General features: G+C 37.1%; 1 protein-coding gene across 3 annotated transcripts in view; it reads right to left on the reverse strand.

Moving 5' to 3' along the window:
• Positions 1–949: 949 nt before the first annotated feature.
• The window catches only part of STAM (signal transducing adaptor molecule), a 43464-nt gene continuing 20322 nt past the window's right edge, over positions 950–24091 (reverse strand). For all 3 annotated transcript variants that reach the window (XM_083376383.1, XM_083376382.1, XM_083376384.1), the window contains 7 exons: positions 15152–15246; positions 13363–13451; positions 7624–7711; positions 7249–7303; positions 6346–6499; positions 5511–5686; positions 950–4491 (listed from right to left, as the gene is read on the reverse strand). In XM_083376383.1, the coding sequence (XP_083232509.1) occupies positions 4275–4491; positions 5511–5686; positions 6346–6499; positions 7249–7303; positions 7624–7711; positions 13363–13451; positions 15152–15246 (874 nt within the window). In that variant the 3' untranslated portion in view covers positions 950–4274. The remainder of the gene's footprint in view (positions 4492–5510; positions 5687–6345; positions 6500–7248; positions 7304–7623; positions 7712–13362; positions 13452–15151; positions 15247–24091) is intronic.

Here is a 24091-nt window from a genome sequence, read left to right on the forward strand (position 1 = left end):
ATAAGATATGTGCATTTAAGCAAAGTTCTTGTTAAGAGCATTAGATCAGAAACAACAATATGAAAAAAATCAGGTTGCTTTTTCGAGTAGATGGATGTGCAATCTCACATAAGGGTTTTTATGAGCTTACAAAATAAACCTCAGATAGACTTTAAAATTCAGTCCAGGTAATGTCCTACCTTTGCTGCTTGAATGGATTTTAAAATAATAATAAAGTTGTATCTTGAAAAGACCATTCAAATCCATTGTCAAGTATCATAGAATCATCTTAGCATAGAATGAAAACATAAATGATTTCAGATAGCTTTCTGAAGTACAGTTACAGGAAATCACTCTTCCATTACTTCTTCATAGTCTTTGAAGTTTACATATGTAAACAAATTATTATGAATTTACATGGATGCAGGACTGTCCTGTTCCTTAATGTGTAGGATATAGTCCAGCAAAGAAATATAGTATATATCAAATCAGTAATAGAAATACCCAATTGTTCTTATTCTTTCAAAGAACTGTAATTGAATTATGTAATCTAATTAATTATATTGGTGAAGAGGTAGATCTTTTCCAAAAAGATGTTGAATAGGAAAAAAAATCGTAAGACACACATTGACAATGACAATGAGCTAATCTAGGGGTCCCAACACTAATGAACGAGACAGCAGACTATAACAAGGGATGAAACAAAACTTCAATTAATTAAAACCTAGATGTTTATGAATTAAATGTTAGTGAAGTAATTTGCAGTTTCATTTCATATTACATTTGTCTTTCATTTATTTGTGATTAAACACTGTTCTGTCAAAATGTATAAGCCCAATTTTTGAATACTTGAGGGCTTTCTTGCATTAACTATTGGTTTCAGGTTATGCCACTGCAATATTACTGAGCTGAATCAATTCACAATGGAGGAATTGGCTAAAAGTCTACATACCAGTTCAAGGATGGATCCAAAGTTATTGTGGCTATGATACAACCAGTTACTGAGCATAAGTACTTTTTGTGCTGACAAATAGTTTATTGAATACTTCATATTTCACAAAGAAAAGCACTGGGCCCTGATATTATTTTTTATACAGATTCCTTTTAAACATCATAAGGATCCCAAGAAGCTCTGAAAACACACAACAAAATAATGAAAAAAAATCAGAAAACCCAAAACAAATGCTTCTTCATAGAATTATATATGATGAATTATCCAGCTCAGGTTTTTACCTATGGGGAGAATTAAAAGGTGAATACACACAAGAACTTAATTTTCTTTCATGAAAATTTTTACTTTATTTGCATGCTCCTAGACAGAACTACAACATTGAAACTGTTCTGGCAACTGGGATCAGCTGTCAGAAGCTATGGGGACATACAGATTTATGTTCAACTTCTCTTTTTCAATTAAACTGGGGTAGGGTTTTTGCCAATTTTGTAATTTTAAAATCAGTAAATAGAAATAAAAAAACATTACAATATTCTACTTTTCAGGTTTGATTTTTTTAGTCTGTGTGCAATTTGAAAATGACATTATAGTGTTGTCTATTCCACCATTTCCCAAACCTCCTTTTGTTGAAAATATACTTTCTTAGAGTGAACACCAGGTTGGGAAAAGTTAAAGTAGTCCAACTTGCAATAGTTTAGGTACAAGGTTTAATTAAACCCTGTGTCTGGAGATCCTTTTAGAGGAAAAATGAGCCTACCTTAATGTTTATTCTATCAATGAATAAATTTTGTATTCTTCCAATTATCCTTAAGTAACATTTTCAATATGCTATTCCAAAAACCTGAGGCCATCTAAATAAATTACTTACATAGCTCAATTGAATATATAGATTATAGAAATTTGTATGATTGAATACTTATCTTCAGTATCTCTGTTCTCAGATTAAATATTATTTTTTCTTATTTGTTCTTCTGCTAAAAGCTATGTTAAGGTTGTTGACAAATTCAATCCAGCAAAAGTTTCAGAGCTTTATCTGGAGTAACCAGAAGGTTATAGATTAGCAACTGGTGAAAGAACAGGAAACACAGAGCAGGAATACATAGGAAACTTTCACAATGGAGGGAAGTGAGATTCTTCACAAGGATATGCAATAAAACCTGTGCTACTTATTCATATAGATAATATGCATTAGCTTGCAAATAGGATACACTGAAATATTTTTAACTCAGTGACCTGTAAATCCTTCTCTCTAAATTATGTTAATAGGAAACAAAACAGCAAATAGAATTCCATGATGATAATTATTTAGATATCAAATAAAAAGTACCTAAGGATCATAATCAAAATGAAGAAAGCAACAGTTCCTAATCCTACTTGGTACTCATATATTCTAATGATATTTGTTAAGTATGTATTGATAAAGGTACATGTATCAAGTCCATGTTTTGAAAAATGCAATGTTTTCATGAGTATGCACTCAAATGTAAAGCTGTTTGAAATGGAATGACTTTTTTTTTAATTTTAATTCCATTTATATCCCGCCCTTCTCCGAAGACTCAGGGCGGCTTACAAGCTTAGCAGTAGCCTTCATTCTATGTATATGCCTGCTTATTAGGGCTTTCACACACACACCCAAGCGGCATTATTACAAAGTCAGCTTAATTGCCCCCAACAATCTGGGTCCTCCAGGTAAGTACATTTAGGACTGTAGCATTAGCAAAGCTAAAGCTGAATAAATAAAATATGTACATTTTGATTTATTTTCAGTCCCTATGAGCATCCCAAGCAAGTAGTGGTCATTTTTAATAAGGATAGCTGTTGTGAGGACAGTTGAGTGGATTGGTCTCTAAGCAGGAAACTGATTAAATAGGAAAGTTTCTATTTTAATCAAAAACATGGCAAATCTTGGCCTCCCTACATGTTTTGCTACTGGAAAGCAAAGAATGAGTTTCCTGTGTTTAACATTCTAACTATGCCTAAAATGTAGGTGGCTGTAGCTCTAGAAGTTTAAAGAAATGGTTTGAAAAGGATATAAACATAACTAGAATTCTTTTAGCGCCCTCTTTAAAAATGAACTAAATAAATAAATATCCAAAACTACCCATCATAATCAAAGAATAAATCCAAAAGCCTATAGAAGTTGCTGCTTGGTAAAGTATTTTTAGAAGCAATTTTCAGTTCAGAAGAGTATTTGCCAGAGAAGCCAACAATAAACTAGTGTCATTAACTATATTCATTCATGTATCACTCTATCGCTGAATCAGGTAATAAATTTCAGGACTATATTCATATAGCTTGAGCCATGAGTAGTTAAATTATTTCACTCCTAAATAAAAGCTGATCTTGGAGGCATTTCTCTATGAAATTGATAGTTGAAATTGCTCTGTATTGTATAAGGACTACAAAGAACGGTAATTCAACAAAGACCATAAAAAAGAGTGTTTTTACAAAACAAAGTCAACAAAAGTGGCAATTATGGCAGTCTTTAACAAGACTTTAATAAATGTAGTGTTTTCATTATTCCAGTTTAAAAATGTCATTCATTCACATCCAAAGTGTCCCACTCAGCATGTTACATAAAACTAGCATGGAAATGTAAGTCATATCATTTAAACAGTAAAGATAAAACAGTTTTGTTTCATGGTTCCATAAATTTAGCAGCCTGCCACTTATTGTTTTGAAACCATTACTGACAAGCATAACACATTTTCTGAATGAAGAGTGTCTGAAATTCTAGCCTACTTTGGTAGATAAGTCATTTCATAGCATCCACAGGCTACAGGAAGGCAGAAAACAACACAATTGCATTCTGTGTATTATTAATGAAAACCAAGCAGTTCAGGTTCAATAACATATCCACAATCTGTAAATATTTGACATACAGAGGTTAAAGCAAACATTCTTATAAAATACATGAACATGGTCCATCTATGACCAAGATTCATGATTAACAGTAATGTAAATTTTAACACATTATATGTTCACACGATCACTATAGTAATTCAGAACAATCACTAATGCAACATATTGTATGTACATTACATATATGCCACAACAATTTGCTGAGTTGGATCTTCACAAACTCAACAGTTTCAGCAGACATAAATAACTTTGTACCAATGTTTAGGCATTTTAAAGGAATTGAATATTCTAAATATTTTAATTCCTTTTCCACAGGTAAAACAAAAATCTTAAAAAGTCAGTGCAAATAGAATTCTTCACCAAGAGATTCTTATTAAGCCAAGGATAACCCATGTCTAAAATATTAAAGAAACAAACTCATAACTTCGTAAACTGCCTTCAACAGAGGTTAGATTAGATTAGGAATCGAAAGTCCTACTTCCTATAGTAATGCCTTCTGTGATGATGGAGGCTGTGGTGGTGGTGGTTGGTTTCCTGGAGGCTGGGGAAGAGTTGACGTGACTAAATTATAACCTGGCACCTGAGACAAAGTTCCAGAATTCTGATAAGACGTAGCATCAGTAGCAGCAGCAGGGGTTGGGCTGTACACTGCAGCTTGGCTGGAGTAAGTGTTTCCTGGAACAGAACCAACCATCGTGCTAGAAATAGAGATAGGAAGGGAAAGAAGATAAACAAAAGGATACATAACAAGGTTCACAAAAGTAATCAAATTCTTCTATAAACATATACACAAAACTAGTGTGAGCTTCTCTTCCAATCTCAGTGAGGAAATAGTTAAGACAAAATAGTTAAAGCAATAGTTGAGACAAAGTACTTGAAGTAGAAATATGAAAGCTTTTAGTCAAATCTTTCCAGCCCCATCTTTTAAACCAGTTTCTTTTAGTGAACACAAAAGTGTTTCAACTTCTTGGCTTACATGAATAATCTCTTAACTGTACCTATTTAGGCTGGGATAAACTAGCATATTTGTCTTTTGATGTTCTTCTATTTTCTAAACTGCAGCCTTGCCTTAACTCTTCTTTCACTGTTTTTATGGTTGAAATATAATTCAATTTAAGAGAAAATCCAAACTGACCTCTCAGCTAGTTAGATTATGTGACATGATTTATTAATATTCAATAAGTATTACTACTAAATACCATTGGTGGACATATCAAGTTTTAGGAATCTTATTCACATGCTACTATATAAAATCCATTCAATTTCTTGTCTTGGAAGAGCGTCTCAAGATATGGTAACCTGCAATTTAACTTCAAAAAACCACCTTTACCATAAAGAAGTACTTCGGGTAAGAAAAGGAAAAGTCACTCGGAGATCTAAAAAGACACATATTGTCTGCAATCTTTTGACTACCACGAACAGGAATGTTATAGTTTTTTCCTCCCAAACCATCTTAAAAATCTGTTATTAAATTAACACTCAAAATGAAAACCATTTAAAACTAATAAAACTCAATAAAACTAATTTATGGAACTCTATTTCAATTAGTGTTTTCATTCTGATTTTATTCATGTTCTTTTAAAGTGAAGAACAAATCAAATACATTAAAAAGATTACAGAGATGAGTAATTCAAGACAATTTGATGCTGAAAGTTTCTGTTAATTTCCACTTTAAAACTGGCTAGTTTAGTTTAAAACAGATTTTTTTTCCAATTACTTTGTATAAGATGCCTGGACTGGCTGGCTAGCTAACCCAGAACTTGCTACTGGAGGAACTGTGCCTTGATTAAGAGATGGAAGTTGATCTGATGGAAGGCTGTAGCCTTGCACGTGACTCATCTGTGTATTTCCTCCCACTAAATAAGTATTGCTCTGAGGCTGTCCTGGATAAACCTAAAAAACATCAAATAGGCAGAAACAAATTACAATAAGAAGTCAATTCATTTCCAACATATGCTTATTGGTTTAATCCCCCTCCCCCCCAAAAAAAGACTAGCAATATTTACTTGCAGCTTAAGAAAAGGAATCCGGGTTCACTAACATCTTTTCATAACGTCTATTATATAACAGAACATTAGAGCCTCATCTCTTACAAATCCTTAAATGTGAAGTCATTACTCTCCAGGTGGACTCAATTACAGGGCTGGTCAGTGCACTGAAGGACTAAGTTAGGGATAGATTGTCATGGGAAAAATTTCTAGGTGATCATTACGAATCAACACCAAATAGATGGTACATAATCCATCAAGCAATCATTTCTTTCTAAGATGAATGTAATTTACTATGTATTTTGGTTCTATATAGTAGAATTGAGGTATAATAAATTTTACTTCATAACTCTGGGAAGATGATAGACTCCCATTATATTTTGTTATGATATATGTCACATTAATACTGTCCCCATAATTTTCAATAAAAAATGTACAACACAAACCTCCCACATTCTGAAAATCACTGATCATTTATGACTAATATATATTAATAACTTTGTAATGATTTGGCTCAAAATGGGACATTATCTCTACAGGTTTTTAAAACATTCAGGTGCTTACCTGAGAGTTAGAAACATTAGACTGAGTCATGTAGTATTGAGGGTTTTGTAATTTTGAATACATAGAGTACATTGGATCTTCATTCATCAACTTAGTATATAGTGAAAGGGCTTCCATCACTTTTACATTGAGCTCCGAAAGTTCTGAGTGCTTCCTGGGTGAAACAAATAAAAATAAGTAATATTTTTAAATACAAGATTTCATCATGAGTTATTTGTAACAGTTTATTGGTTAATAAGAAATAAAAATCATTCCACTGCAAGTCAAAAGTAGAAGCACAAAGCTACTAGAAATAGATTTTTACAGAACCTCTTGCTTCCTAACTCCCTTTTTATGACCCTGTAATCTCTTAATTCGGGGTAGAGTGGGGGCAACTGGATGGAAACTGAGCATTGACTGGCCGGATGCCCTTTCTGAAGCCACACAGAGTTTACAGCAGATATAACCCTTTTGCTTCCTAACAGCAAAAAAAGACCCTACCAACCTTTGTAAAGAAGAAAAGTATTGCTAGGAAATGATCACAGGATAAAAATACCTAAAAACAAGAAGAAGTAGTGACTATGTGGCCTGAATCTCAAGTAACTGCAGGTAAGGAACCAACTGTATGCCTTCTCAAATGGGAAAATGGAAACAATAATGGCTACTATTAAAACTAAATAACATTAACACATATCACTTTTTAAAAAATTGTGTAGAAATGTAAACAGTGGTATAACTCTAAAATAGGCCAACTACTTATAAACCTGCCAAAAATTTCTCTGAAAGCCAGTGTTGCCCATGGCTGTGATATAGTCTCAAAACTTCATAGTTTTCCCTGTCCCCCTCCAATGTTATGTGCTGTCTTTGGCATAAAAAAGGCTGCCAATCCCTACTGTAAGATACTAAGCTTACTGCTATTCTTACCGGTCAATATCTTCTAGCTTTTCATCAATGAGAGGTCCCATTTGATGGCACATTGCTAGAAATAGAGATATTAATATGCTTTATTTGCTCCAACTGTTACAAACGTTAACATTGTATTACTTCCAGATTCCTTATTCTATAAAATCTCTAAACAAATAGACAACTGCTGTAGATAAATGGTGTGATTAGACAACAGAGCTAAGCACTGTTTCCTTCACTGAATTAATAAACAAATAAAAAAGATTTAAGACAGTTAAAGAAAGCTAGTTTTGCAGAAATGGTCAGGATAGCTCAGCTTAGCAGTTTTTGAAAAGGTTTTTAGGGAGGAGGTCTGTTGTGTGACGTTATATATAGCGTGAAGGAAAGGAAGCCTACTTTCAAGATGGACAAGCTCTGGAAGGTCTGGCTGGTCATCTGCTGGATCTGCACTTTGCAACATTTGCAACAGTTGGTCCATTTTATCCTAGAAGATGACAAATTCTTTATTTGTAACTGCATGAAGTATTCACAACAACTTGAATATAGTTGATTTTTTTTCTTTCCTTCAAAATGAAATACTTTTCTTCTATCCTCAACTGCCCTGAGATATTGGAATTTAATTTTAAAAATCCATTTAAGTGCAAAAGGTTTGTCATGTGACATGGAGATGCCTGTTGACTTAAAAAAACAGATCAAGCCTCATTGCAACACCCAGAAATAAATACATCGTTTCTATATATGGGCTATCAGGGAGTTTTTTCGGGGGTGGGGCTGTGCTTTCAAGTTAGTCTTTACTCCTGGAAACTTCAGACTGCCCAAGGTCACCCCAGCTGGCTGGCTGTGTGCTAAGGTGGAATTAGAACTAGGTTCTAGCCGGGCACCTTAACCACTATATACCAACTGCTTCTCATGGATTATATAATAGCATTTTCTTAAATAAAATTAAATTATGTGCCAAATAGTCACCTTTAAGAAAGCAGTACCAGTATTATCAAGCCAGTTGCAAGTACATTTAATAATACAGTTGTACTTTCACACCAGATTTCTTTCAGTGAAACATATCTTTATGTGAAGAAGGAAGTTCTACAATATCTTTTGTAGAAAATAAATTGTGTAAACTGATACCATACATTTTAATATATTGATGTAAAAATTTAATAAATATCACTGAGTTAAAGAAATACTGGTCAGATTTATACAACTGTTCTGCAACTATAATTTTAAAAGATATTGATAACCTCAACAAATCTATTAACAGGCCTAAAATAAAAGTAACATTTCATGTTTGAAAATATTTATTTATTTATTTAAGAAAATATGAATGGCCGCCCACTCACTCTCAGTGACTCTGGGCGGCTTACAAAAATATAAAGAATTCACAATACTATGAATAATTTCCAATTATTCTATCACTAGTACAAATAGATTATTTCAACATATACAAGCTACTTCAGAAATCTATAAGCAAGTGTTGTGACTCAGGGCCAGCCTGTGGGTCCGACAGCCGGGTCCGATGTATCGGAGGACTCAGATGTGGGGGAGGAGGGAAACGAACCGGCTGATGATGATTTGGAGACTTTGCAGAGTCCTCAGCCGGGAACCTCTTCTCAGCTGTGTGAGCCCGAGAGTGCGGAGGATGATGACCCACAGCTGGCCCTGTTCAAGGACGCCCGACGCAGGAGGCAGACGAGCAGGGACAAACAAAGAAAGGCTATGGGACTCCTCGGGAGGAGGCACAGGGAGACCACGCCCTGAGCTCTCTATAAAAGAAGTGTTTGGGGAGGGGCTGGTTGCTGAAAGCAACTTTTCCGTTTGAGAAGTCAAGCTCTTGTATTCTTGTAACAGTGTAATTAAAACTTGGCAGAAGCCTTTTGGTCTTGGACGCTTTCCAGACTCTTCTTTTGATTAGGGGTGCGAGAAGAGGGCTGGTTCAGAACAGCAAGAAGGAACCCGATTGCTAATCATTAACTACAGCAATACTGCCATCTAGTGATTAAATCTCCTTCATGGATTACTGCCTTGTCGTGGCGAAGGGACTTGCATAATTCAATGAAGCTATGAGCTATGCCGTGCAGGGCCACCCAAGACGGAAAGGTCATAGCAGAGTTCTGTGATCTACTGGAGGAAATGGCAACCCACTCCAGTATCTTTGCCATGAAAACCTCATGGACAGTACCAAAAGGCAAAACGATATGACGCTGGAAGATGAGCCCCTCAGGTCTGAAAGTGTCCAATATGCTACTGGGGAAGAGCAGAGGGCTAGTACTAGTAGCGCCAGAAAGAATGAAGCAACTGGGCCAAAGCCGAAAGGACGCTCAGCTGTGGATGTGTCTGGTGGTGAAAGGAAAGTCCGATGCTGTAAAGATTTTTTCTCCATAGGAACCTGGAATGTAAGATCCATCAATCAAGGAAAGATGGACGTGGTCAAACAAGAGATGACAAGACTGAACATCGACATCTTAGGAATCAGCGAACTAAAATGGACAGGAATGGATGAATTTCATTCAGATGACCATCAGGTATACTACTGCAGGCAAGAATCCCTCAGAAGAAATGGAGTAGCCTTCATAGTCAATAAAAAGTAGGAAAAGCAATACTGGGATACAATCCCCAAAATGACAGAATGATCTCAGTTCGAATCCAAGGCAAACCATTCAATATCACAGTAGTCCAAGTCTATGCCCCAACCACTGGTGCTGAAGAGGATGAAATTGACTGGTTCTATGAAGCCCTACAGCACCTTATAGAACTAACACCAAAAAATGATGTCCTTATCATCATGGGGGATTGGAATGCTAAAGTAGGAAGCCTAAAGATAACCAGAATAACAGACAAGTTTGGCCTTGGAGTACAAAATGAAGCAGGGCACAGGCTGATAGAATTTTGTCAAGAGAATACGATGGTCATAGCAAACACTCTTTTCCAACAACCCAAGAGACGGCTCCACACATGGACATCACCAGATGGTCAACATAGAAATCAGATTGACTATGTGCTCTGCAGCCAAAGATGGAGAAGCTCTATATAGTCAGTAAGAACAAGACCAGGAACTGACTGTGGCTCAGACCATGAGCTTCTCCTTGCAAAGTATAGGCTTAAACTGAAGAAAGTAGGAAAAAGCACTAGGCCAGTCAGGTATGAATTAAATCATATCCCTGTTGAATATACAGTAGAGGTGACAAATAGATTTAAGGAATTAGATCTGATAGACAGAGTGCCTGAAGAACTGTGGATGGAGGTTTGCAACATTGTACAAGAGGTAGCAACTAAAACCATCCCAAAGAAAAAGAAATGCAAGAAAGCAAAATGGCTGTCTGAGGAAGCTTTGCAAATAGCTGAGGAAAGGAGGGAAGCAAAAAGCAAGGGAGAAAAAGAAAGATACACTCAACTGAATGCAGAATTCCAGAGAATAGCTAAAAGAGATAAGAATGCCTTCTTAAATGAACAGTGCAAAGAAATAAAAGAAAACAATAGAATAGGGAGGACTAGAGATCTCTTCAAGAAAATTGGAAAGATGAAGGGAATGTTTCATGCAAAAATGGGCATGATAAAGGACCAAAATGGCAGGGACCTAATAAGAGGTAGAAGAGATTAAGAAGAGGAGGCAAAATTACACAGAACTATACAAGAATGAGCTTAACGTCCCTGATAACCACAATGAGGTGGTCACTGACCTCGAGCCAGACATCCTAGAATGTGAAGTGGGTCTTAGAAAAACTGAGCAACAACAAAGCTAGTGGAGGTGACAGTATTCCAGCTGAGCTGTTCAAAATCTTAAAAGACGATGCAGTAAAAGTGCTACACTCAATTTGAAAGCAAATTTGGAAAACTCAACAGTGGCCACAGGATTGGAAAAGATCAGTTTACATTCCAATTCCAAAGAAAGGCAGTGCCAAAAAATGTTCAAACTATCGCACCCTTGCACTCATTTCACATGCTAGTAAAGTTATGCTTAAAATCCTACAAGCTAGTCTCCAGCAGTAAGTGGACAGAGAACTACCAGAAGTACAGGCAGGATTTCGAAGAGACAGAGGAACTAGAGATCAAATTGCAAACATACGCTGGATCATGGAGAAAGCTAGGGAGTTCCAGAAAAACATCTACTTCTGCTTCACTGACTATGCTAAACCATTTGATTGTGTGGATCACAACAAACTGTGGCAAGTTCTTAAAGAGATGGGAGTACCAGACCATCTTTTTTGTCTCTTGAGAAACCTATATGCGGGTCAAGAAGCAATGGTGAGAACTGGACACAGAACCACTGATTGGTTCAAAATTGGGAAAGGAGTCCGGCAAGGCTGTATACTGTCGCCCTGCCTATTTAACTTATATGCAGAGCACATCATGAGAAAGGCAGGGCTAGATGAATCAAAAGTTGAAGTTAAGATTGCTGGCAGAAATATCAACAACCTAAGATATGCAGATGATACCACTCTAATGGCAGAAAGTGAAGAAAAACTAAAGAGCCTCTTGTTGCAGGTGAAGGAGAGTGCAAAAGTTGGGTTGAAACTTAACATTAAGAAAACCAAGATCATGGCATCTAGCCCTCTCAATTCCTGGAAAATAGATGGGGAAGAAATGGAAGTAGTGACAGATTTTATTTTCCTGGGCTCCAAGATCACTGCAGATGGGGACTGTAGCCAAGAAATTAAAAGATGCTTGCTCTTGGGAAGGAAAGCCATGGCAAATTTAGACAGCACACTAAAAAGCAGAGACATCACTCTACCAACAAAGGTGCGTACAGTCAAGGCTATGGTCTTCCCAGTTGCAATGTATGGCAGTGAAAGTTGGACCATAAGAAAGGCTGAGCGCCAAAGAATTGAGACCTTTGAACTATGGTGCTGGAGAAGACTCCTGTGAGTCCCTTGGACTGCAAGGCGATCAAACCGGTCAGTCCTTAAGGAGATCAATCCTGACTGCTCTTTAGAAGGCCAGATCCTGAAGTTGAAACTCAAATACTTTGGCCACCTAATGAGAACAAAGGACTCACTGGAGAAGAGCCTAATGCTGGGAAAGATTGAGGGCAATAGAAGAAGGGGACGACAGAGAATGAGGTGGCTGGATGGAGTCACTGAAGTAGTAGGCATGCGTTTAAATGGACTCCAGAAGATGGTAGAGAACAGGAAGGCCTGGAGGAATGTTGTCCATGGGGTCGTGATGGGTCGGACATGACTTCGCAGCTAACTACAACAACAACAAAGTGATTAAATTACAAATAAAATGAAACAAGGGAATAGTGAAAGATAATAAACCTGTGGCAAAATGTTATGTGGAACAAATCTATTAAATTCTTCTAAATCATACATATTCCAAATATTTGGTATAAAAGCTAAATATTCTAATGAAACAAAAAAACTACTTTAAAATTTATTTCTATGCTACCCATTTCACTATCTGAAACAACTCTGGGTAGTTTATAGTACAATAAAAATATAAATATAAAGACAATTGCCTTTTGTTAAATATTTGATTTGTTTGCTACTCCAAATATATATATATATATATATATATATATATATATATATATATATATATATATATATACACACACACACACACACACACACACACACACACACACACACACACACACTGTATATGGATAGCAGTAGGCATAAAAGTAATAATTTGAATATGAGCCAATGGATGACGTAATTTGGAAATAAATATTAAATCTTTAAACTCAAACAAGAAAAGATTAAGGGAAGAATCTGTGCTCATTATTCAGGCACGTCTTTTCAGCTTCTATGAGAGTTGTTTTAAGCATCATACTGAGCTGACAAAGCTTAAAAAGAGGTGAATGAATGAGAAGTTGAGAAGTGCTGTGCTGGTGCAAATTGTGAACCACTTCTTCAAAATAATTTTTGAAGCATGCACAACTTGAAATAGCAGTTTCCATTATATTTACTTCCTAGCAAGTATGTTTATTAATGTTTTAATTAAACAGCAATGAAGATATTACTAAGGGGAAGCAATAGGGGAAAAATAAACGCTATAGGGACCACTTAACATGCTTAAAATAGAAAAACAAATTGACTGAGGTTTTTAGTACTTTGATCTATTGAGAGCACTCAACCTCTGAAATCAAGACAGTACTTCATGTATTCTTTACTGATGGCTGGATTTTGTACATACTTCATCAATATACATTGGTTCAGGTTCTGGTTCAATTGTTTCAACTTGAATTTCATCACTAAACTGTACCGTTTTCTTTTCAGACTTCACTGCAAAAACAAAAAATGAAAGAATACTGAACAAAGTGACAAATGTTTTCATTGGAAAATAACTTTACATCACGTGTTAATATAGATTCAGATTCCTATAGCACTACAATCATCCAGTGTCTTCCCACCCCCAGCCAAAATATTATTGTGACTCTTAGATCCTGCTGGCAGTTGGCTGCCAGTTAGGCAGAGTAGTATTTTCAGGGACTGAAAACATTGTCACAGTGAAGGAAATCAGAAGGGCAAAAAGAAATCAGCATACAGCATCTCAACTTCAATTAATTTTGGTGAACTGGATATAATTTTCAAGTAAGTTATGTCCACATAATTGTCATCCTATCCAGCTTCATTTTATTAGTTGCCTATTCAGAATGTAATAAGGTACAATGTGAAATGCTTTGCTGAAATAAAGATATATCTTCAGCATTTCCATTATCTGTTATGAAAGCTACTTGATTGTAAAATAATGTATAAACCTTGCTAATACTTGTTTTTGACAAACACATACAGAATTCAGGTATCCATTGTTTATAACATTTACACACTAATGCTTTTCTGATTAGTTCTATAAATTTCCCAAGCACTGAGGTCAGACTATCCTGTAGTTCCATTATGGGTGGTAGTTTAGTTCAGCACTGAAATCATAGCTTCATTATTCTCTAACTGCTATTCTCTAAGAGTAATAAATATGTTAGGAGATAAAGACTCGATGGAATCTGTGAAGCTATTTTTGAACAGCAAAGCAAATGACTCAACAAATAACAGTGAAGGCTACCTGCAAATAATCTAGCTTTATCAGAGCAAAGGTGGGCAAGATCAGAAATGCCACAATTAAGCTTGTGCATTTTAATTGTGTGAGAGGAAAATTGCACAGCAAAAAAGTTATTTGTGCCCCTGCCTGCCCTTCCTTTATTTGGCAGTTTGGCTCTATTTTCAAAGGGGTCTGAAAAGAAAGTGTGGTAGTAATGACAAAAAAGGGATCATGAGAAAGAAAGAAGCCGAGAACTGAGCTCAGCCAAGAGAAGCTTCCAGCCTTTCCCTATAGCAACACCTGATCAGTAAGCCCCAACAAGTAACCAGCATTACAGTATCATCAGCAGTGTTGTAACTAGCTCTAGCAATCATGCAACACAGCAATGGAAAGTAGAAAGACTCTAGAGATATGAAACTCCAGAAGCTACAGTATATTCCACCTAGGCAAATAAATCAGGAAAAGAGAGTCCTGACTTGAAATCGCAGCCACCAACTGTTAGCAACACTAAATCTCTGATAGCACTGCAGTATACACAAAGCATAGAAAAAGCAGGCAAGATGCCAGCCTTCCCCCCCACACACAAACACTCCAACCCACCCAGTAAACAGCTATTAGACTACACAAGTAATTGCAGACAGAGGTGGAGAAGGATTTAGGGGGCATTGAAAGCTAAAAAAAATATCCCAGATTAAATTAAAATGGAAATAGATTAGGAGATATTAATTAGAATATATGGAACAAATAAATTAGAATTGAATAGAGACTAAGATAGAAGAATACAGAGTAAAATAAATAGAATATAAAACTAAGGGTCTTTTGTAATAAAGAAAAATATTTTCTGTAGTAGTTAAAATCCTTTTTGAAGGGAATTATTTAGCCTTTTTCTGATTCTTGCACAATCTATCCAGATGATCCATGGCTTTTCTCTCACTGTGTTGCTACTCACTCATTTCTGGTTCAGCAGTAAGATCAGCTGTTACAAAATTGGAAGGAAATAATCCTGTCCCTTGGTGAGTTTCACCTTTCCACCAGTTTGTATCACTGTGAAAGATCAAGAAAATAATTACTTAGAATGGAAAAATAAAAGGTCGAGCAGTGACAAGTTGCATCCCATTTCTACCCACCAAAATACTTTGGACAGCATCCTTGATTAATTCTTGAAGCCACTAAATTAAATACACCCCCTTATCTACTTATCTGTAGGTTTATTAAGAAATGAATAATTCATCTGAAACTAAGATAAAGAACAACTATTCAGAGAACTCTAAGGAATATGAAACACAAGGAATTTTTAAAAGGCAGCTTTTTCCCAGTAAAAGTCATGTTTGATAAAACCTTGATTTTACAAAGGAGGATATTAGTTAAAGTTAAGTCCTTGTGAAGTTCAATTTATGGAGCATAATAAATTTTACACAATCACATAAAATATAAACAATGTAAAACAACTAAATTTAAGCATTTGGTCATTGCCTGAAATGTCTGCTGATAGGGAATTTTACTGTATTACAAATGACCTGCTGCCCATAAAAATTAAAAATATCTTCCTTGGATTATGATTTCAAACATTTGTGCTTATGTTCTTGCTTAAAATAATGCATTTGGCTGTTACTGTACTGTTGATTCTTGTTTAATAACTGCTCATTCAAAGACCGTTCAAATTTACAATGTCATTGAAAGAGCAGTACTTAGGACTTCCCAAAATTTCAGCCATTGCTATGTCCCCACAGTTACATGAATGTGACCCAGATGCTTGGTGATTACTTCACAACTACAGCACCCATTTGAATGGGAACCATGGGACATTGGACTTTACAATGGTATGTAATTTGCTTAATGATGGCAAATGGAAGTGCCATCACTAAGAAGTACAGTCACATAACATCATTCTTTACAACTGCTTTATTTAGTAATGGAATTCCTATTCAGGCAATTACAAGCATTAAACACTGCAATGCAAAGAATAAATAGGAAAAAAATTGCTAAATATATTTTACCATTTCAAATATTCAAAATTCTATTCTTAACTTTTAAAGGATTCAAAAAATAATTTTTCTGTAGGCCTGAGGACAATTTAATTTATGCCTTGCTATGAGACCAAAGCCCTATGTTTATATTAAACTTTTTTTTTCATTTCTATTGTCCTACATAGAAAACTACTCTTTTTATATATCACTTAACACTATGTCCAGGTTTTAGCTCCTACATCTTATGTATCATACATGTATCTATGAGCAGCATGGTGTCTTAGTGGTGAAGTCACTAGCTCCAATTCAAAAGGTTGAAAGTGCACTCCTAGGTAGCAGCAGATGTTTCTCTCCTAGGGTGCAAAGAAAAAAATATCTGCTGCAAACTCTTGATTAGTGTCAGGAAGGGCATCTGGCCAGCTCAGTTCCATCCAGTCACCCTGACTCTACCCGAATTAAGGGATTACAGAGCGATAAAAAGGGAGTATATGTATGTGTGTAAGCGTGTGGGTTGAAACTTAACTTTAAGAAAACCAATATCATGGCATCTGGCCCTCTCAATTCCTGGTAAATAGATGGGGAAGAAATGGAGGTAGTGACAGATTTTATTTTCCTGGGCTCCAAGATCACTGCAGATGGGGACTGTAGCCAAGAAATTAAAAGACGCTTGCTCCTCGGGAGGAAAGCCATGACAAATCTAGACAGCACACTAAAAAGCAGAGACATCACCCTGTCAACAAAAGTGCGTATAGTCAAGGCTATGGTCTTCCCAGCTGCAATGTATGGCAGTGAAAGTTGGACCATAAGAAAGGCTAAGCGCCAAAGAATTGAAGCCTTTGAACTATGGTGCTGGAGAAGACTCCTGCAAGTCCCTTGGACTGCAAGGCGATCAAACCGGTCAGTCCTAGAGGTCAACCCTGACTGCTCTTTAGAAGGCCAGATCCTGAAGCTAAAACTCAAATACTTTGGCCACCTAATGAGAAGGAAGGACTCACTGGAGAAGAGCCTAATGCTGGGAAAGATTGAGGGCAAGAGAAGAAGGGGACGACAGAGAATGAGGTGGCTGGATGGAGTCACTGAAGCAGTAGGCGTGAGCTTAAATGGACTCCAGAAGATGGTAGAGGACAGGAAGGCCTGGAGGAACGTTGTCCATAGGGTCGTGATGGGTCGGACATGACTTTGCAGCCAACAACAACAAAAGTGTGCATGATGTGGTCATTGACTGAATCTTCATGTGATGATCCAATTTTAAGGCTGTTTTATCAACATCATTAAGCAAATCACTGCAGTCATTAAGTGAAGAGTTTCCCCATTAATTTTACTTTTGGGAAGATAGTTGGGAAGGTCACAAGTCACAATCAACTGACTACAGGATATTGCAACTGTCAATGATGGGAGCCAGTTGCCAAGCATCCAAATTGTGATGACATGACCATGGGGGGTATGAACGTTATCACTTCAAGGAAGGTGTGTCACTTTTTTTTGGCACCACTGTAACCCCAAACCATTGTTAAATGAATGGTTGTAAGTGAAAGACTATACGTACATATTTATGTTCTGTGCATATTTAGTTATATTTCCACAAAATAAAATAATTTCTATATTTTTACTTAATAGTCTAACATTTAATATGTAGAACTTGTATTTTCTATCCACTTTATTTCGATTAGTCTATTCTGTTTCTATAACTCAGGTTTTATTTTTAGTACCCTGTCACATGTACTCATTAATTATAGTAAAATATTTTATGCATTCTTATTGAAGTTTTAGTTTAGATTTTAGACATTCTTGCTGTCTTCTCTATACACTGTCTGTCACCTTTGGAATGGATTAGGGATATACAAGCCTGCTAAATATGATTATTGTATCCAACACAACATATTGATTTCACTCCAAATAATCTTCATGGAAGAACTGTTTTTCTGATGCAGTAAAAGAATGCTGCACAAAAATTTAATTACAGGCTGTGCTTTACTATAATGACCAAATAGCTGGGGAATGGGCATGCAAACAATCAGTAAGCCCCTAGAGCCATTACAGGGTGTTTTGCAAAAGTAAATGGTTGTATGCTATTGCCTTAGATTTCTCAGATGACAATAAATGAATTAATTTCGCTCATACTTCTTCATATCCCAACTATTTTCTAATTACAAAATTAGGCCACATAAAAGAATCTGTTCAATAAGGCTAATGCTTCAGAACAGATGCACTAACAGAGGATACTAGCTGAATAAGCCAGTTACAATGAGGGGGAAAAATATTTGATCCCCTGCTGATTTTGTGCATTTGCCCACTGACAAAAAAATGAGCAGTCTAAAATTGTAATGGTAGGTTTATTTTAACAGAGACAGAACAACAACAAAAATCCAGAAAAATGTATTTCAAGTTATAAATTGATTTGCCTACTAAGTCCCAACCATACTCTAGCTTATTAAACCTCTAAGCCCCAGCCACATTCTATCCTAAGCCTTTAAACCCCAACCATACTCTAGCCTACTAAACCCTATCCACATCTAGCCAACTAAGCCCCAAACACTCTAGCCAAATAAGCCTCTAAACCCCAAACACACTCTAGCCTACTAAACCTCTAAACCCTAGCCAAACTCTGCCAACTAAGCCCCACCCACACTCTAGCCTACTAAACCTCTAAGTCCCATCCACACTCTAACCTACTAAACCTCTAAACCCCGGCCACAATCTAGTCTACTAAGCCTCATCCACACTCTAGCCAACTAAACCCCAGGCATACTATATTCAACTAAACTTCATCCACACACTGGCCTACTAAACCTCTAAGTCCCAACCACACTCTAGCCTACTAAGCCCCATCTTCACTCTAGCCAATTAAACCACTAAGCCCCATCTACACTCCAGCCTACTAAGCTCCAACCACACTCTAGCCAACTAAGCCTCTAAACCCCAACTATACTCTAGAAAATGGGGTTAGAAATATTTGTTCCAGCTCACACACACTGGGGCGTTAGTAAGAAATCAGGTAATAAAGAAAGTGAGGTTGTAACAGAGTATCCCACAACGCAAAAGTGAATTCACATTAAATTCTTTTATCAGCTATATAAAAAGAGCTCCCACTATGAACACCAAAACCGTTCATGAGTTACGTGCTGTTGCAAAACAAGGATTAATGAGTTATTCAAGGCTTAAAAAGGCTGAATTGATTACTTTACTTAGTAGCTGTGATACACCTATGAGCCCACTACTCAATGAGCTGGTTCCACATATACAGGTTGTCCCTATTACACTAGCACCAACCCGAATATTCAACGTTTATGAAAAGACCAAATCTACCATCAACCCATTTGTTGATTGGTTTATTAACCATGTACCTGAGGAAACAAAGAGAGTTGTGAATGAAAAACTCAAAGCACTCAAAACTCAAGTCAAATCTATCTCCAACAAGCTTTACAAGAACAAAGTGCTGGTGAGAGAAAGCAAGACGGCAAAGGATTTGCAAAGCAATATGTTACTGACAGAATTGAAGGAGTCGGACGCTATTTCATTTCTAAGAAGGGCAAGAAACGAAGTTATAAATCTGCTGGCTAATAATCACATGACAAAATTTAAATTGACTCTTTGTTGTGGGATGGAGCGTGTTGATATGAAAAGCAGAGAAGTTATCAGCACTGATGCTCTGTTTTGTTCAAACATCAGAAGCTGTATTAGAAGCGACCGATATCCGCGAACTGTATAGCAAAGCTGTTGACAAGATAATGGAGTCAATGGCACTGTTTCAGATGCAGGGCAGTAACTGGGGGTTCAAGGCCATGCAAAGGTTGGAGATAAACACTGTCGAGTACATGCCATTAAAGGGTAAGTTGTACATTCCGCTTCCACCCGTTTTAGTGAACAAAGAAGCCATTAACAACCTGAAAAAGGCAATAAATGTTTCAAGGCGTGTGACGCAAGTGTTGAATCTGATAAATCATATTCTACAGAATAACAAAGGAATTGAGGAAACAAGCAGAGAAGTTTGATGGGAGCGCTATCAAATTCCTGGTTGCTGTTGATGAAAATGTTTTCAATGTTTGAAAGAAACATCAGTGTTAATGTCTTTGGATATAATAGAGGTGCATACCTATTACATGTGTCCAACCGTCAAAGCAATAAAGTTGATCTGCTGCTTATTTCCAATGGCATCAAGAAGCATTACTGCTGGATAAGGAACTTTATCAGACTACTAATATACATTAGCATTGTGGAATACTCTATTACAACCTCACTTTCTTTATCACCTTGTGGATCTTGATTTCTTTACTAACAGGCCCCAGTATGTGTGACCTGGAACAAATATTTCTAACATTTTCTTGAGAACAGGTTCTCCTCAGGGCTGTCTCCTAAGTCTGCTGCTGTTCACCTTGTTGACCCATGACTGTTATACTAGATTTGCCACCAACCATATTGTAAAGTCTGAAGATGATACAACAGTAGTGGGCTTTATTCAAGACAATGAGGGTGCTTACCGCAAGGAGGTTGAAGGTTTGGTGAACTGGTGTAAGGAAAACAGCCTAGTTTTAAACATTGGAAAAACCAAAGAGATCATTGTCGATTTCAGAAAAGGCAAGCACAGCCACACTCCTCTGTGCATTAATGATTCACCTGTGGAGATGGTTACCAGCATCAAATTCCTGGGTGTGCAGTTAACAAGTAGGCTGGCTTGGTCGCTCAACAGTGAGACACTGGTGAAGCGGGCACAGCAGCACCTGCATTTTCTGTGTTGCATGAGAAAAGCACATCTTCCTTCCCCTGTCCTTGCCACTTTCTACAGAGGGATGATTGAGAGCATCCTGTCATACAGCATCACAGTCTGGTTTGGAAGCATCATTACTTCAGATAGGAAGGCGGTGCAGAGAGTGGTGAGGATGGCTGAAAAGATTATTGGCAGTTCCCTCCCGTCCATCCAGGACATAGCATATAAGTGTTGCAAGATTGTCTGGGACACTACACATCCTCTTTACGACCTGTTGTTTTTTTTGTTACCTTCTGGGAGGAGGCTTCGTGGTGTCCGAAGCAGAACTTCCAGATTCAGTCATAGTTTTGTTCTATACAATATTAACCTTGTGAACTCTAAAGCTTCCTCCTTCCGTTATGTATTCAAGAGGGACAGAGACTAACATTTATGTTACTTACATGTAAGGATGTAGGTCTATACATATGTTGTACATAGTATGTTTAAATGTTTATAATGTATTTTTTCACTTCGAGAGCAAGCAAATAAATTTTATTTTTAATCTGTGCCATTGTGCCCACAGTAAAAAATGACAATAAAGGTTATCTATTGAGTGCTATTTCATACTTACCCTTATACGGTTTTCTTTGGATGTACGTCATAGTCATCTGTGAACAACCTAGCGGGTAGCTAGCCTTCCTGATCGAAGGATACTCTGTCACAAAAACCGCTTTTTATATCTTTAACTATCACCTTCCTCGTGTTATGGCGAATCAATTTAAGGTGCTCACAGTTTGGGTTATTTCACGACCTTTTGTGGTTTTGTGAGAGCCTCAGAGGGGAAAAGCCCTCTTTCATCAAGAAGTGTTAAGATCTCTGGTTTGTTCATAGTTGATGTGCCTTTCATTAAATGCTTCAGGGTAGGAAATGGATATTTCGTTGCTGTAGTCATGTTTTTATATAGGCTGGTAATAAATAATGTTAATGTGATTTCAATTTTATTTTATAAGTTCCTAGTTTAAGTGTGTGCAGGGGGATTAGAGGGCTAGATGTGGATGGGGTTTATAGGTATAGTAGGGTAGAGTATATGGTTGGGGTTTAGATGTTTAGTTGGCTAGAGTGTGGTTGGGGCTGAGTAGGCTGGAGTGTAGATGGGGCTTAGGGGTTTAATTGGCTAGAGCAGGAGTAGGCCACCTAAAACACTTAAAGAGCCACTTGGACCCATTTCCCACCGAAAAGAAAACACTGGGAGGCGCAAAAAAAAAACCTTTTGACATCTAAAATGAAGATAACACTGCATATATTGTTTTTTACCTTTATGCTATGTATAAAAAAACTATAATGTGCTACATTTATGAAATCAATGAACTGCTACAAAGAAAACAAATTTTTATTTCTGCATGCAACAAAAGCGTTTTGAACTCCACAAAAAAGACACTGGGTCGAAAGTTACTTTCAAATAAAATACTCAAAATGTCTATTTGAATCCTCCTCGTAGTTATGAAATAAAAAGCCAGTGCAAGCTATAAAAACACGAACAGAAAAACAGAAAAGAAAAAAAAACTGTGGGGGAAGAAAAAGAAAAGGATAGGAGAAAGAAGGAAAAAAAACCTTTCTCCTTAATCCCAACAGGTAAAAACAATTTTAGTAGCTTATCTACCATCTTTAAATACAGCATAATTATCCCCATACCTCACCTCTTTATTAAAAAAAATCAAAATATTTCATTAAACGTTCTTTACTAAAAGTCCAGTAAGGACAACCACATATATTTATATTTTCTCTCTCTCTCCCTCCCTCCCTCTCTCCCTCCCTTCCTTTTTCCCTCTCTCTCTCTCCCTCCCTTTCTCTTTCTGCTCTTGGTCTGCCACTCCTCTTCCCCCACTCAATGTGTTTGTGTGTTGTGTGTGTGTGTGAGAGAGAAAGAGACAGAGGCACTTGCGCTTCCCTTCTCTCTCTCTCTCTCTCTCTCTCCTCTCTCTCTCTCTCTCTCTCTCTCTGCCCTTGGTCTGCCAGTCCTCTTCCCCCACTCAGTTTGTGGGTGTGTGGGTGTGGGTGTGTGTGCACGTGAGAGAGACAGAGAGAAAGAGAGACACTTGTGCTGCCCTTCTCTCTCCCTCTCTCTCCCTCCCTCCCTTTCTCTCCTTCCCTCTCTCCGATCTTCTGTTCACCTGGCAAGCTGGCTTCATGCTCTTCTTGGACAAGCTGATACACATTCTTATTGGGCTGGGTCTCTTCCTGCGGAGACGCAGCAAAGGGAGGAGCCCTGCCCAATAAGCTCATCAGCTTCTCGGAGGACAGCGTGAGTTTTACACACACACACACACACACACACACACACACACACACACACACACGGAGGGAAAGCGCAAGTGCCTGTCTCTGTCTCTGCAAATGGGGAGCCGCAGGAGAAGGCTGGAAAAAGCTGCATGCGGCTCCAGAGCTGCAGGTTGCCAACCCGTGAGCTAGAGTGTAGATGGGGCTTGGTAGGCTAGAGTGTGGGACTTTGAGGTTTAGTAGGCTAGAGTGTGGATGGGTTTAGTTGAATATAGTGTGGCTGGGGTTTAGTTGGCTAGAGGGTGGATGAGGCTTAGTAGGCTAGATTGTGGCCGGGATTTAGAGGTTTATTTTTTTATTTTTTTTATTTTATTAAACAAATTTTAAATAAAAAAACCAAGAACATTATTACAACATACTGAAAAGTGCATCAAATAGAAAAACATCAAAACATCCTAGACACCAAAAAAAACAAAAACAACATTAGACAGGACCGGGGAGTGTAATACTACTCCTAATTTCTTTTTCTCATGCATCCCAGGCTAAGTAACCTTTAATTACCAAATATTAGAAATCTATAATTGTATATATCTCCAGATTCTATACCTCAAATAATAATACACAATCATCTGGTATTTCCCCCGTTGAGATTAAATATTCTATTTTGTAACCATGAATACCAGGAGTCCCAACTTTTATTGAAAAGTGATTCACTTTTCCCTTTGAGAATATATGTCATTCGATCTGACTTTGCGCATAGTAATACTTTCTCTATTACTTGATAGTCCGTTGGGATTTCCATCGTCTTCCAATATTGCGCATAAATCATACGCGCCGCTGTTGTAATATGTATTACTAGATACCAAACATTTTTTGGTACTTCTTGTGGCTTCATCCCCAAGAGGAAAATAGCTGGGTCCAATTGAAGATCATATCCTGTTATTTGAAATAACCAATTTTT

Source organism: Vipera ursinii (genome assembly GCF_947247035.1).
Source record: "Vipera ursinii genome assembly, chromosome: Z".
In the NCBI taxonomy this organism is placed as follows: domain Eukaryota; kingdom Metazoa; phylum Chordata; class Lepidosauria; order Squamata; family Viperidae; genus Vipera; species Vipera ursinii.